The following is a 14,568-nucleotide window of genomic DNA, read 5'->3' on the forward strand; positions in this document are numbered from 1 at the left end:
CCAACTACAGATTCATGGAGCTTCAGAAGCAAATACATTTTTAAGTAATTCACTCTCATAAGCAGAATACATTTTTTTAAACAAATCACACCTAAGTACATAATAGTAAAATTACTAGTAACCAAATTCAATGAGAAAAACTTAAAAGCAGCCAGAGAGAGGGCCGGGGATTTAGCTCAGTGGTTCCGCGCCACCTGCCTTGCAAGCGCAAGGTCCTGAGTTCGATCTCTGGTACCAAAGAGAAAAAAAAAAGCAGCCAGAGAAAAGGGATATATATTACCTTCAAAGCTGTGAAAACTATACTAACAGCTAACTCTGGTAAATTAGCAATAATATTCAAAATAAAAAATGAAATAAGATCATTAAATAATGAAATTCTAATCCAATAAATTTATCTTTTTGTTTTTTGGTACCGGGGATCAAACTCGGGATCCTGCGCTTGCAAGGCAGGCGCCAAAATCACTGAACTAAATCCCCAGCCCCAATAGATTTATCTTTAAAAAAAACTGAAAAAGATATCTGGTAAAAGGATATGTCACCAGTGAACCTACAATTTGAAAGGGAATTTAAATTGGGAGTGGAGAACTGGGGATATAACTCAGGGTGAAGGTCCTGGTTCCAACCCCAGTACTGGTAGAGGGGAGGGGAAGGAAGGAGAGAAAAAGAATATATATATATTTTTTTGAGACAGGGTCCAGGCTGTCCTTGAACCCACTATGTAGACCAGGCTGGCCTCATATTTACAGTGATCCTCCTGCCTCAGCCTCCCAAGTGATGGAATTACAGGCAAGCGCCACCATGGCAGCAGGAAGAGAATACTAATGACAAAACAATCACCCCCATGCCACCAAGAAATCCTGATGCAACCTATGTGAACTGGAATCCAAGCATCTGTGGGAAGAGCGTTGTTGTCTGTGGTTTTGGCGCTAGAGATCCAACCCAGGGCCTCAAAAGTGCTACAGCTCTATTATTAAGTCATAGGCTGAAGAGTTATATCCCCAACCACTAGTATCTGTGTTTTGGAAAAGTTCCTCCAGCTTGATATCCATTAATCTAAATTTATATGACTACATAAAACAAGGCTTTGGGTAACTTCTTTGGGGCTTTTAAATCTGTATGAAATTAACATGCACGGCAACAACAGCATACAAGTTAAGGAGAGGATAAACGGAAGGGTGTCCTAAGGTCCTAGTAATATACAGGAAAGTGTAAATGTACCGATAATATAACCTACTGATAAGCAAAGGATATTGAAATCATTACAATAACTACTAAAGAGATAATACAAGGTTATAGAAATATGTTCAAATACCAAAATATATTAGTAATTATATAACTATAAATAGACTTCTCCAACTGAAAGAGACCATCTACTAGGTTAAAAAAAAATAATGAAATATAAGGATGGAAATATTAGACAAAGTACTGATAAAAGCAAAAACATTACTGAGAATAAAGTATGATTTTTTTTTAAAGGAAGTAATAACACACCCTCAAAATAAAGCAAAAACTGTCAAAACTATGAGGAAAAAAATCTAAAATCATAGTGGAATTTTTAAAAGTATAAAACAATTGGGAAATTATTAAATTTTCAATAAAAATTAGATGTGTGTGTGTGTGTGTGTGTGTGTGTGTGTGTGTGTGTGTACGGGCGCATGCGCGCGCTTGTGTACAGGGGATTAAGCTCAGGGCCTTCACACTGAACTACATCCCCAACACTTTTTATTTTTTGAGACAAAGTCTCACTAAGTTGCCTGGGTAAACTCAAACTTGCAATTCCTCCTGCCTCAGCCGCCCAAGTGCAGAGATTACAGACATGCACAACCATCCCCACCTGGGAAAGTTTTAAATATATCTCTCAGTATCTAACAAGAGATATTTAAAACTTCATTAAGGATAAAGATTGAGTAAAATACAAACAAGGGCCAGGGATTTAGCTCAGTGGTGCCATCACCTGCCTCGCATGCGCAAGGTCCCGAGTTCAAACCCCGATACCAAAAATAAAAAAATAAACTAAAATACAAACAAGATCAGAACATATATAAAATACCAGAAACCACAAAATACATTCTCTTTACGCACACAATGAAAATTTCACCATAAGACCATAATACATGTTGCCACAAACTTCAAAGACTGAAATCATATAAACTAATACTCTGAGCACAAGCATTATGCTTGAAATAAAAAACAAAAGAGGCAGCCAGGAAATCTGCATATATTTGGTAATTAAGAAATCCACGTCCTTTGCAGATATAACTCTGGGGTAGATAACATGCTTACCTTGCTTGAGGCCTTGAGTTTGCTCCCCAGCACCAATTTTTTAAAAAACAGAGGGCGAATACTTTTTAATAGATGGGGGTCAAAAAATAAAATCAGAATGGAAATCAATTTTTAATGAATGATAATGCAAATATGTGAACTGGAGCTAGAGATCTGTTCAGGGAAAACTTTAGAGCTTTAAATATATTAAGAAAAGAAAGGCTAAAAAACTGAGGCAGCCATTTCAAAGTATTAGAAAAAGAATAAAATAAGGGCAGGGGATTTAGATTGGTTCCACCGCCTGCCTTGCAAACACAATGTCCTGAGTTCGATCCCCAGTACTCCCTCCAAAAAAATTCAAAGAAAAAGAATAAAATATGTAGAAGGTAGCAAGAAGCCAATGATGATGAGCAGAAAGTAATAAAGTTGAAAATAAATACAAAGAGGATCTACAAAGCCCAAAGTTGATTATTTGAAGCCCAAAATAGAAGAATCACTTCACCCCACTAGTTAAGACCAGCCTGGGCAGCACAGTGGGATACTGGGTTTTTTTTGTTTTGGTTTTGGTTTTTTTGGTACCAGGGACTGAACTCAGGTCCTTGCGCTTGCGCAGCAGGCAGCAAAACCACTGAGCTAAATCCCGGCCCTTGTTTTGTTTTTTTTTTAAAAAAGGATGAGCTCTGGGTCTGGTGGCACTCCTGTAATCTCAGAACTTGGCAGGCTGAGGGCAGAAGGATTGCCATGAGTTCAAGATTAGCCTGGGCTACACATCAGTTCAAGACCAGCCTGAACCACATAGCCAGACCTCTGTCTCAACACACACACACACACACACACACACACACACACACACGCGCGCATGCACAAAAGAATAAAAGAAAAAAGGGTGGAGTTGGGGGAACATATAATTGCAGATTCTGACATCACAAAGACTGTAATATGTTATAAAGCTGTTATCCCAGGGCTCTTGGTGGTTGAGGCAGGAAGTGTCCAAGTTCAAGCCCAGTCTGGTAGCTTGGAGAGACCCTGTCTCAAAATAAAAGATTTAGGGCCAGGGATTTAGTTCAGTGACACTGTGCCTGCCTTGCAAGTTCAAGGTCCTGAGTTTGATCCCCCATACCAATAAATAAATAATTTTTAAAAGGACTTGGGATGCAACTCTCAGTGTAAAGGCACTAGGTGTAATCCCTTAGGCTCTATCTACCTACTGAACAACTTTTATCAGCCAAGCATTACCAATCAACTTAACAAGACAAATGGGGGTGGGGCTTGTAGCTCAGGGGCAAAGCCTGTGCATAGCATGAACAAGGTCCCACATTCAATAACCAGAAGCAAATATTATAATAAAAGTATCACATAACCTACCAGGAGATACTTAACTACCAAAACTGACTAAAGATCTGAATCCATAATTCAAAACCATAATCAACAAAGACAATTCCAAATGGCTTTATCAGTGACTTTCCCCAAAAATTTTAAGGAAAAAGTAATGCCAATCTTAAACATTTTCTAAAACAGAACAAAGACAATGAATGCTTCCTCCACCAAAACTTCTTTCACGAGGCCAGCAACTTTGAAACTAAACCTGACAGGTATATTATAAAAATGAGAAAAATTACAGGTCAAACTCACTTTGGAAAGCAGAAGCAAAACTCCTCAACAAAATGTGAGCAAATCAAATCCAGAACATAAAGTTTGGTTTGTTTTTGGAATGCAAAGTTCCCTGCATATGGCACTGTCAAAATGAAAAGGAGGGTACGGAATGTAGCTTGGTAGTAAAGCGCTCCTTTCACAGGAGCAAGGCCTCGAATTTAATACTCAACATTGCAAAGTAAAACAAAAGTAAAGAGGAAAGGCACATCATTGGCTTAATAGGTGAGTGAGAAGGAGGTGATTGAAAAAAACCTGAAATTCATTTATAATAAAGAATCTCTGGCAGAGCTGGGGACACAGCTCAGTAGAGCACTTGTACCTGCAAGGCCCTGTTTTTGGCAAACTTAGATTGAGTTGTTTCTTACCTGATAAAAGATGTTATCTGCAAGCATCACATATATGGAAAATACACAGCTTTCTGAGACCAAGAATTCGACAGATGCTATACTAGCTCTAGCCATATCCATAAAGAAGAAATTTAAGCTATGAGGATTAAATGGAAAGAAAAAAACCTCACAATTCACAGTATATATTCAGAAAATTCAAAGCTAATTTGGGGATTTAGCTCAGTGGTTCTGGCACCTGCCTCACAAGTACAAGGTCCTGATTTTCATCCCCGGTACCCAAAAATAATCAATCAATCAATCAATCAATCAATCAATCAAATGAGAATTAGTACACAAGTTTAACAAGGCCGCTGGCTGGATACAAGGTCAAGTATCTACCTATTTATGTACAAAGTCTTGCTAAAAGTTACCCAGGGCCAGGGATTTAGCTCAGTGGTTTCGCCACCTGCTGCGCAAGCGCAAGGACCTGAGTTCGATCCCCGGTACCAAAAAAAAAAAAAAAGTTACCCAGGCTGGCCCTGCAGCCTCAGCCTGAGTAGCTGGGATTACAGGTATGCACCACCATGCTTAACTATGAGGTCAATATTAAAGGACATAAATCAACAACAACAAAATCCTTAAAATATCACTTACAATACCATTTTTAAAAATCACATACCAAACCAGGTGTGGTGGTCAAGAGGATCCCAATCCCCTGGACAGCCTGGGCTACAACTTAGCAAGACTGTCTCAAAAGCTATTAATAAATCTAATGGAAGATGTACACCGTCTCAATTCAGAAAGCTACACAACACTGAGAGTAGAGCAGACCTAAATAAAGATATAAGCCATTTTCCTGGGCTGGAAGACTCAGCATTAGAAATATGTCAGTTTTCTCCAATTGCACTACAGACTCAATGTAATCCCAATCAAAATTTCAACAGGCAGTTATTTTTCATGTAATGTGGCAGATGTATATGAAAATAAATTAGTTAAATAATAGCCAAGACACTGTTGAAGGCAAGCAAGGTAGAGAGCTTGCTCTAGTATGTATCAAATTTTATTACTAGCTGGGTGTGGTAACACCTACCTGTAATCCCAGCACTCTGGGAAGCTGAAGCAGAAGGATAGTAAATTCGTGCTCAGCCTAGGCAACTTATTGAGATCCTCTCAAAAAAAAAAAGGGCTGGGGATGTAGCTCACTGTGAAGGCCCTGGGTTCAATCCCCAGTATGGGGGGCGGGGAACAACAACCAACCACACAAGAATGACACCTTATTATTTGGTGCAGAGAGACATAACACATTAAGGCCTAATTCACGCATACAGAGATACTTGATTTATAATAAAGATGGCAGAGAAGAGCAGAAGGGAAAGGACAACCTTGACAATAAACGGAGCATATCCACATGGTATGGGATGAAAATTCATATGGAAAAATAGGAAAAAAGACCTTCACTCTATACCTTCAAAAACAAAATAAAAAACAAAAACATCAGTTCCAGGTAAATTATAGCTCCAAATGTGAAAGAAAAAACAATGAAGCTCCTGACAGACAATTGAGACTGCCTTTATGTCCTTCAGATAGAAAATGACTTCTCAAGGACACAAAAAACACCTAACATCCTTTCTGAAAATATACTTTTTAAAAAGAAAAAGAAAAAACTGAAAGATTAGACATTAACAGGCATAACAGCATTAACAGAAATAATGGCATTGTCTTAATAACCTCCAGCGGGAAACAACTCAAATGTCCATCCATGAATTCATACAGAACACTACGGCAAGAGAAACAAACCACAACAGGAATGAAGCTGGCTGCACTCAATACAAATGACTCTCAAAAACATGTTTAGTAAAAACACTTAATACCAAGCACTTAAGAATACTGAATGATTCCATTTACATGAAACTTACTTTCTTTTGTGTACTTTTAAAAAGCTCAAGAATACTCTAGGGCTTTCCTCTTTGGGTAGGGAAGGCCACAGTGGTGTTTGGCACCCTGACATGTAAAAAGAATATACTGTATATTTACTTTCAGTTCAAATATCTTAACAGTCTTACCTTCTAAAACCATCACAATATGCTAAAATAATTAACACTCTGCATTGATAAATTATTTATTACAATTCTAATAGAAGCCTGGGCAAGCTTCATGAAAGCATAAATGAGAATGCTAAACTTCCAATTTAAGGTTATAGTTACTTCTGGAAAATTCAAGTGAGGCTTTTATGTTTTATTTCTGTACCTGTACTACGTGGCTTTTTTTTTTTTGGTACCGGGAATCGAACTCAGGACCTTGCGCTTGCAAGGCAGGCGCCGGAACCACTGCGCTAAATCCCCGGCCTCTTTTTTTTTAAGGATAAAGCAAATATAGGAAGTGTTAAGACTTAACAAAATTATTTATTTATTTTGGTACCAGGGATCGAACTTAGGTCCTTGTGCTTGCAAGGCAGGCAGCAGAACCACTGAGCTAAATCTGCAGGCCAAGACTTAACAAAATTAGATGTTGGCTATGTAAGCATTTCTATATGCTAGAGATGAGCTATTCATAATTAAAAGGAGTAAAAAAAAAAAGAGGGCCCTATCAGCTCATCTCTCCAAGTACAAATCCTGCTTCTGCACTGGCTAGCCATCTGCTTAGCCTTCCACAGAAAAGGATAAAATATCTGAAAATATTTATGTCCTTTACTATTGCCATTGAAATCCCCATTTCTTCACCAGGCTAAACATCTTTGTAATTCAGCCAAGTAACAGTTCCAACCATTTTGTTCTGGATGGCATTATCCCTCCAAAATAAAGCACAATGATTTAACACGCGCCTGTGTGGGGGCTTCTCCAATGCCTCAATTCCACCAGCTAACTCAGTAAGAACTACTTCTTCCTCCCAGCCAGCGCAGCTGTATAACTTTCCAATCGGAGAGTGCCCATTTTGCAGACACTGGGTTGTTATTTATGACCAATACCCAAAGCCCTATCTGGTCCAAGACTATATCTTTCTCCTCCTCCTCCTGACCACCTGACTCAAAAGTAGGCTCTAAAAACCTAGGACCAGTGAGGTGATACCATCGAAGCTTGCTTTGGCTGGAGGCACACCATACAATCATGACAAGTGACAACCTGTGGGGTTTTGTGACAGGGTGGACTCTGAGAAAGGTTTCTTCATTCTTAAAAGGGAAATGTAGGGGCTGAGTATGTAGCTCAGTCATAGAGCACTTCCCTAGCATGTGGGAGGCCCTGAATTTGAGCCCCAGCTCTGAAAATACTAGAAATAAAAAGTTGGGCATGGTGATGCACACCTGTAACTCTGGGAGGCTAAGGCAGGAAGACTGCAAATTCGGGCCCAGCCCAGGCAATTTAGAGACTTAGCAAGACCCTGTCTCAATAATAAATAAGTAAGCAAGTAAGCAAGCCAAGGGCTGGGGCTGTAAGCTCAGTGGAAGGTTCTGGATACAATCCCCAGTACCAGAAAGAAGAGACCATCCCCTCCTGCAGACACTCTCCTCAGCACACACTGCCCTGTGCAGCTGCAGCAGCCATTTTGTAGCCAGAGGAAGCCAGTCTGAGGAAGGCAGGAGAAAGGTGGCATCCTCACAAGTGCCCCTCTCCAAAAGCTAACTTCACTTCTGGACTTCAATCTTATCCCAGCCACACTGGAAACTAGGCAGTGATTGTAAATCTGTTGTGGCAGCCTTTTTTCTTCCAAGTAGCACCAAGCATACCCTATGTTGCTAAAAACTCCCCACAGGGATCACAGTTTCTTTAGAGGTTTTTGTCAGAATTCAAAGATGAGTGGCCGGGGATATAGCTCAGTAGTTTTGCCACCTGCTGCGCAAGCGCAAGGACCTGAGTTCAATCCCCCGCACCAAAAAGAAAGAAAGAAAGAAAGAATTCAAAGATAAGGGCCTGAAATGTAGCTCAGTGGCACCTCACCTGCCTTGCAAGTGCAAGGTCCTGAGTTCAATCCCCAGTTCCGAAAAAAAAAAAAAAAAGGTCTGGTCTAAGAATTCAAAGATGAAACAAGGCTACTGCTAAATAGAACATGTACATTATACAAAAAGGTATAGAAACTTAAAAAAAAAACTAGTGGAAACTGTAATATGGTAGTCTTCTGAAATAACATGCTCCAGAGAATCATGGTTAGGTTTGGTATATGTTAGTTCTAAATTATTACAACTTGTTAGGGACTTAAGATAACAGAATCCAATACGCTTTGCTGGGGTTTGCTGGGATTCTGTTTTCTCTATTTGCACATTGGGGTCACTCAACATCCTGGATGTCCCCACTGAGAATCTCGGAAGGTAGGGACCAGTAATCACATGTTAAATGCATTCTGCAGAGTAAAAACAACTGTCCATTTTTGTTTTTTACTGCTTCGTTGTTTAGGTCTAGCATAGAAACATGCAACAGGATTTAATACTAGTTGAATGAATAAAAAATGAAAAGCCAGCTTGTTTTCTAGCCCTCCTATTTTAAAAACGGATTACAGTTATGTTTCAAAAGACTTCATTAAAAGATAAATGGGGTCGGGAATTTAGCTCAGTGGTTCCGCTGCCTGCCTCGAAAGCGCAAGGACCTGAGTTCGATCTCCAGGCCAAAAATTTAAAAAAAAAAGATAAATGACTTGGGATAGAGATGTAGCTCAGTGGTAGACAGCTTACCTAGCATGCACAAGGTCCTGGGTTCAAGCCCTAGCACGGTCCCCCCCAAATAATAATAACAAAATACTTCATGATGTTTGTGCAAGAAAAATTCCCTTAACAAAGTAATTATTAGTTGTACCCAATAGAAAGGACTGGAACCCATTTGTCTGAATTCACCTACATGGTCTACTCTCCATCTTGGGCCATAAATCAAGGTACAGTACACTAAATTTAATTAAGCTTCAAGGTAATCTAGTTTATCTCACTAAAAAACAAATCATGAAAATTGAATTACAGGTGATTTAGAAATCTCTCTTAACTGATCCTCCACAGCAACCACAACTACTGTACAAAGATTTTCCTCCACTTTTTGTCACAGAGCATTCTTTAAGTAGTTCATTTAAAATAAATCTAGGACAGTGATGGTGAACCTTTTGGGCTTTCAGTGATAACAAACAGCCCGCTACAGCAGGGTGCAACAGGCTCACCACCACTGACTAGAATATATACACCAAAATGTTCACACCAAGGTTCCCCCGCATATAATTTTGAGTTATTTTCACTTCTTATTGTCTACCTGTACTTTTAAACTTTTTTTTTAACAAGCAGTATGTATTACCTATATGAGTTTTCTTGTAATTTTAAAAACAAGTTGAGAAAGTCTAAGAATTCAGTAAGGGTGAATAATGTAAAGAACTTCAAAAAGTATGTTTTGATTTTTCCAAAGTCAAAATAGTATCAGATAGGGCCGGGGATTTAGCTCAGTGGTTCTGTAGCCTGCCTCGCAAGCACAAGGACTCGAGTTCCATCCCCAGTACCAAAAAATAATAATAATAACAATAATATCAGAAGTTAAAAATCTGATTTTTAAAGTCAGGCATGGTGGCACACACCTGTAATCCCAGCACTTCAGAGGCTGAGGCAGAATCTTTGCCTCAAGTTCGAGGCCAGCCTGGGCTACATAGTGAGTTCAAGGTCAGCCTGAACTATATAGTGAGACTTTGTTTCAAAAAACCCTGATTTTTATATTTAGAAAAAGTATTTCTTTCACATATTACTACCATGAATTAAAAAACTCCTGTGTTTCTCAAAATAACCATGTTTTCTGTTCTGTCAGTCAGCCTCAGGAGTCTTTCCTGGACTGTCTCCTCTAGCTGCCCACCATGCTCAGTGCACTTCCACATAAGGTGTGAAAAACTCTGTGTGTAAAAACTTGTGACCCAGATATGAGCTCAGTCATAAACACTCGGAAAACAAAAAACAAAACAAAAACCATGTTTTCAAATGCTTATAAAGGACACTATTGTGTCACCTGACAAATTGGTATAGACAGAAGACTTGATTCAGGTATTAATGTTAACTTTCCTTTGGTTGATAACTGTTACTAAGGTTATGTAAAGAATGTCCTTGGTTCCTAGGAAATACACACTAAATATTTCAGAGGAAAAGGGGACAGTGTATGTAACTTACTTTCAAATGGTTCAGCAAAAATGCAGTAATACAATGAATGAAAAAATATTTTTTTTAGTGTCAAGTAGTGAAACCGGGGCCTACCATCCACAAGGCAAGTGCTTTACCACTGAGCTACATGCCACCCAGCCTGTGAAAACAAACACTGAACATAGGAAATATTAATGGTAAATATGGGTAAACAGTATGAGAGTTGTTTCTACAAGTTTTGCATTTTTTGGGTATACTTAAAGCTATTTCTAAAAACAAGAAAAAATTAACATATTCAAAACAGACTTAACAAAAACAAGATCATACTGGGCCAACTTCATGCAAGGTATTAAAACATACTCAAAAATTGTGCTGACAGCCTACATAGGACCAACAGTAGTAGTAAGACTGTAAATCAGCACTATACATGAAACACAAGGTGACCCGCATACGTAGCACTAAATTCTCCAGTGGTCACAGAGTTAAAAAAAAACAACCTGTGAAATTAATATTAATACATCTTATTTAGCCAAATGTCTAAAACACTATCATTTCAATGCAATCAATATAAGAAAACAGATTTTACAATTTTCCCACACTGTCTTCAAAATCTGCTGTATATTTTACATTTTACAGTAGAGTCACAATTTAGGGGGTTTTTTTGGTTTTGGTTTTTTTTTTGGAGACAAGGTCTCACTATGTAGTTCAGGCTGGCCTTGAACTCACTATATAGCCCAGACTGGCCTTGAAGTCACAGCCATCCTCCTGCCTCTGCCTCCCAGGTACTGGGATTACAGGTGTGCATGTGCCACCACGCCTGGCTATTATTTCAATTTAAAAGCTAAATTTTCATGGGAAATATATGGCTTGCATTTCGATTTCATTAAACAGTTAAAAATGTTGATACAATCAGGCTGAATGGCATAGTCTTATAATCCCACCTATTTGGGCTGAGGGAGGATCTAAAATTCAAGGCTGTCCTGGGCCACCTAAGAAGATCCTTCCAAAATACAATTTAGAAAGGGGGAGGGGGGCTCAGTGCTCCTGGTTCAATCCACAGCATTAAAAAAAACAAGATTCACAAAATAAATTACTTCAAAGTTTTAACTTTTAAGCTTTCCAATCACTCAGTTTTTAAATGTAATCTTGTATTAACTAAAATTAAATTAAATAATTCACTCCTCAGCCACACTAGCCACATTCATAGTGGCTACACTGTAAGGACAGCCCAGCTTTGAGTGATAACAAATTCCCTCTACAAAAGGAGAACCTGATGATTTTAAACAGTTATGAATGACATAGCACACCAAAATATTTCTCCCAGTCACCCTTACTACCTTTCAGAAATACCAACAGAAGGTCAGGTGTGGTGGTGCACACCTGTAATTCCATCACTATGTGGCTAAGGCAGGGAGAATAATGCAGGTTCAAGGCCAGACTGAACTATATAGTGAGACCTTGTCTCAAAAAAAAAAAAAGGAAGGAAGAAAGCCAGCCAGCCTCCTCCTCCCCTCTTCCTCAGTTGTCATACTTTAATCTGGGGTTGTGCTTCCTTAAAATGGGCAATCAAGTGCTCTTCTCTCACTTTCAGATGTGGCAAACAAACGCAAGTTCTAGCTCACAGAAGCCTAATCCTCAACTGTACAGGGGGTACAGGATTTCAGCATAAGTACTGTCTTCTGATTCCCACATGAGCTAGAACTTTTCTTGGACTTGAGAGGAAATGACCCGGAGTACAAAGGTGAGTCTTTTTTCTTTTTAAAACAGGTGTAAGAGACTAATTTAGTCAACACCAAGCAACACTCAAGATTCGCCAATCAATAATTCTGTGCCAAGCAACTTGATCAGGGATTTGGCCAGAATCCCTTTGGCTAATCTCAATAAGGGCCTTCCCAAAGACATCCTGATTTAGGCCATTCTCATCTAAATTAAGACTTAAGTGATCCTTTGCCTAGGAGCAAATAAACAAAATCAAATTATATACAGTACGTGTGAACAAAATTCTGCGAGCTTCAAAAAGGAAAGACAAGCAATTGAAAGATTAAGTTAGTGTGAGCAAAAATACAGTTTTCAAAAAACATAAGATCATAACATTTTTGTTTTGTTTTTGTTTTTTGGTACCGGGGATCGAACTCTGGTCCTTGCGCTTGCGCAGCAGGCGACGAAACCACTGAGCTAAATCCCCGGCCCAAGTTATCATAACATTTAAAAAGCATTTTGCAGAACAGTTAAATTATTACTTTGTTTAGCCAGACTTTTCAATTGACCAATGTGTGGCTAACAAAAAAAATTTAATCCACAACTAATTCTGACATTTATTTTTCTTTCTCTGCAGATAGGAGTTAATATAGTCTTTAAAACTGATGAATCCTTTATCGTGAATTCATCTGTGCCTGAAGTTTCTCATACCCCGGGAAACGAGGTTAGGAGTGAACAACAGTTTCTGACATCTGCAATCGCTGGTTAGTTGTATCTTAAAAACAATTCTTTTTTCCTCGTTCTCTTCCCACCCTACAAGTGTATGCAGCCACTTTTCTTGCGCATCTTATCAAGCATCACAAACAGCGCCCTAGCTGTAGCGTGCAAACTAAAATCCTAGAGGTCGCTTATATAAACATTAACTATTTCTACTTAAAACGTGACTTCTTTTCCCGAGTCATAAAGGTTTACGCAGGATCAATACGAAGGTTTTAAAGCGTCCTATCAGAGGTGTTTTATTAGAGTTCTTTTACCCGTGGAAATATTTACACAAACTGTAGAAACGAACACATTCTAACTTTTTATTAAAAAGTTCTCAGGCCATAACTATTTAATCACACCCAGCCTCGGGCCTCTGAAATCAGCTCAACATACAAACACCAAGAGTAATTTTAAATATAGAGAATCAGGCACAAGATCTAAACTACACCAGAAACACACATTCCAGCCTGACAGTTCGAGCGCTATTTCGGAGGGCAGGTAAAAATAAAGTCCCCGCCTCCCTGGGCGAGGGGGGCTGCAGAGCGCGCCACAGAGCCCGACCCCGCCGGCGCCTGCCACAGCGCGGCACGCCCCTAGACTCGGCCGCCTGGAGTACCATTTCAAGAGTTGCCACCACGCAGTCCCGGTTCCCTTTCCGCCTGGCTGGAGCCCCGAAAGGGGCCGACACAAACCCGAGACTCGAGACCCGAGCCCGGGGCAGCGGGTGCACCTCGCCCGAACCCGCGCCGTGGCACCGCCCCGCATCCCACCGCCTGCCGTGGGCCGGAGCCGCATCCCCACCTGGCCCGCGAAGGCAGCGCGGCTGCCGGAGGCGGGAGTCGAGGCCCCGCCGAGGCCGGACGCGGAGCAGCTGCAGAGCGCAAGACAGCGGCGCGAGATCCCCGGGGAGGGCGGGGCGCGCGGCAGGGTCCCCGAGGAGGTGCAGGAGGCTTCGGGGCTGCGAGGCCGACGCGGCCCCCCGCGCCCCGAAGCCCCGACGCCTTTCATTTGGCCTCTGCGGCGCGGGCGGCCCGACGACCTCCAGCGCTAAGCACTGCGCCAAGCGGGGCGGGCGGCGGGGGAGGGCGCGCCGAACCCGCCGCAGCGCCCCCGGCCCGGCCGGCCGCCCGCCCCCCTCAGGCCGCGCTCCCCCGGATGGCAGAAGGGACGGCGCTCGAGCGCTCCCCGTTCCTCACCTCGATGTAGCCGGCCAGCGCCGCAGCGGGCGCCGTGAGCCCGAGCAGTAGCAGGATTAGGAGCCTCCCCGTGGCTGCGACGGCCGCGGTCGCAGTGGCCGCCATCCCTCGCGGGTTCGCACTAGCGCAGGGTTCTCAGGATCACGCACACGAACTCCACCGCTTTTCTTACCGCGACCCAGAAGCATCTGAAGCCCGTTCGCCGCCGCCCCGGGGGTTTTACACCGACCGGAACTGACTTCACAAAGCCACGCCTCCCTTCTGCAGTGCCCAATGCCAGCCCGCAGGACTGCCCTCAAGTCACCGCCCCTTATTCAGCTAAAGCCAATCAGAGCAAAAAAGAGCCAGCTCCTCCTGCCAGCCCAGCAGCGCACACCCGCAAGGCCCCGCCCCTGGCGGCGAACGGCCCCGCCCCCGCTCGGGACCCTGCGACCGAGTATCGCTGGGTGGATGGTGCCGGCGCTCGGTGGGCGCGGGGGTGCGTCGTGCTCTCGCGCTCCGGCGCGGGTGTCTGTCCGCTTCGCGTGGCTCCGTCGGTCCTCTGTCCCCAGTCTGGGTGCTCCCGCTTCCCCGCCCTTGCAGGGTATTT

General features: G+C 41.8%; 1 protein-coding gene across 4 annotated transcripts in view; it reads right to left on the reverse strand.

Annotated features, from left to right (window-relative positions):
• Positions 1 to 14,194, reverse strand: part of Aplp2 (amyloid beta precursor like protein 2) — an 80,688-nt gene extending 66,494 nt beyond the window's left edge. For 2 of the 4 annotated variants that reach the window (XM_004862635.4, XM_004862632.4), the window contains exon 1: positions 13,980 to 14,193. In XM_004862635.4, coding sequence (XP_004862692.1) covers positions 13,980 to 14,084 — 105 coding nt within the window. In that variant the 5' untranslated portion in view covers positions 14,085 to 14,193. Of the gene's footprint in view, positions 1 to 13,979 lie in introns of all 4 variants that reach the window. The other 2 variants (XM_004862634.3, XM_004862633.4) reach the window with 2 other exon arrangements.
• Between the last annotated feature and the right edge of the window lie 374 nt (positions 14,195 to 14,568).

The sequence above is a fragment of the Heterocephalus glaber genome, unplaced genomic scaffold (genome assembly GCF_053883595.1).
Source record: "Heterocephalus glaber isolate CG9 unplaced genomic scaffold, H.glaber_assembly_v1.0 deba00001446, whole genome shotgun sequence".
NCBI lineage: Eukaryota > Metazoa > Chordata > Mammalia > Rodentia > Bathyergidae > Heterocephalus > Heterocephalus glaber.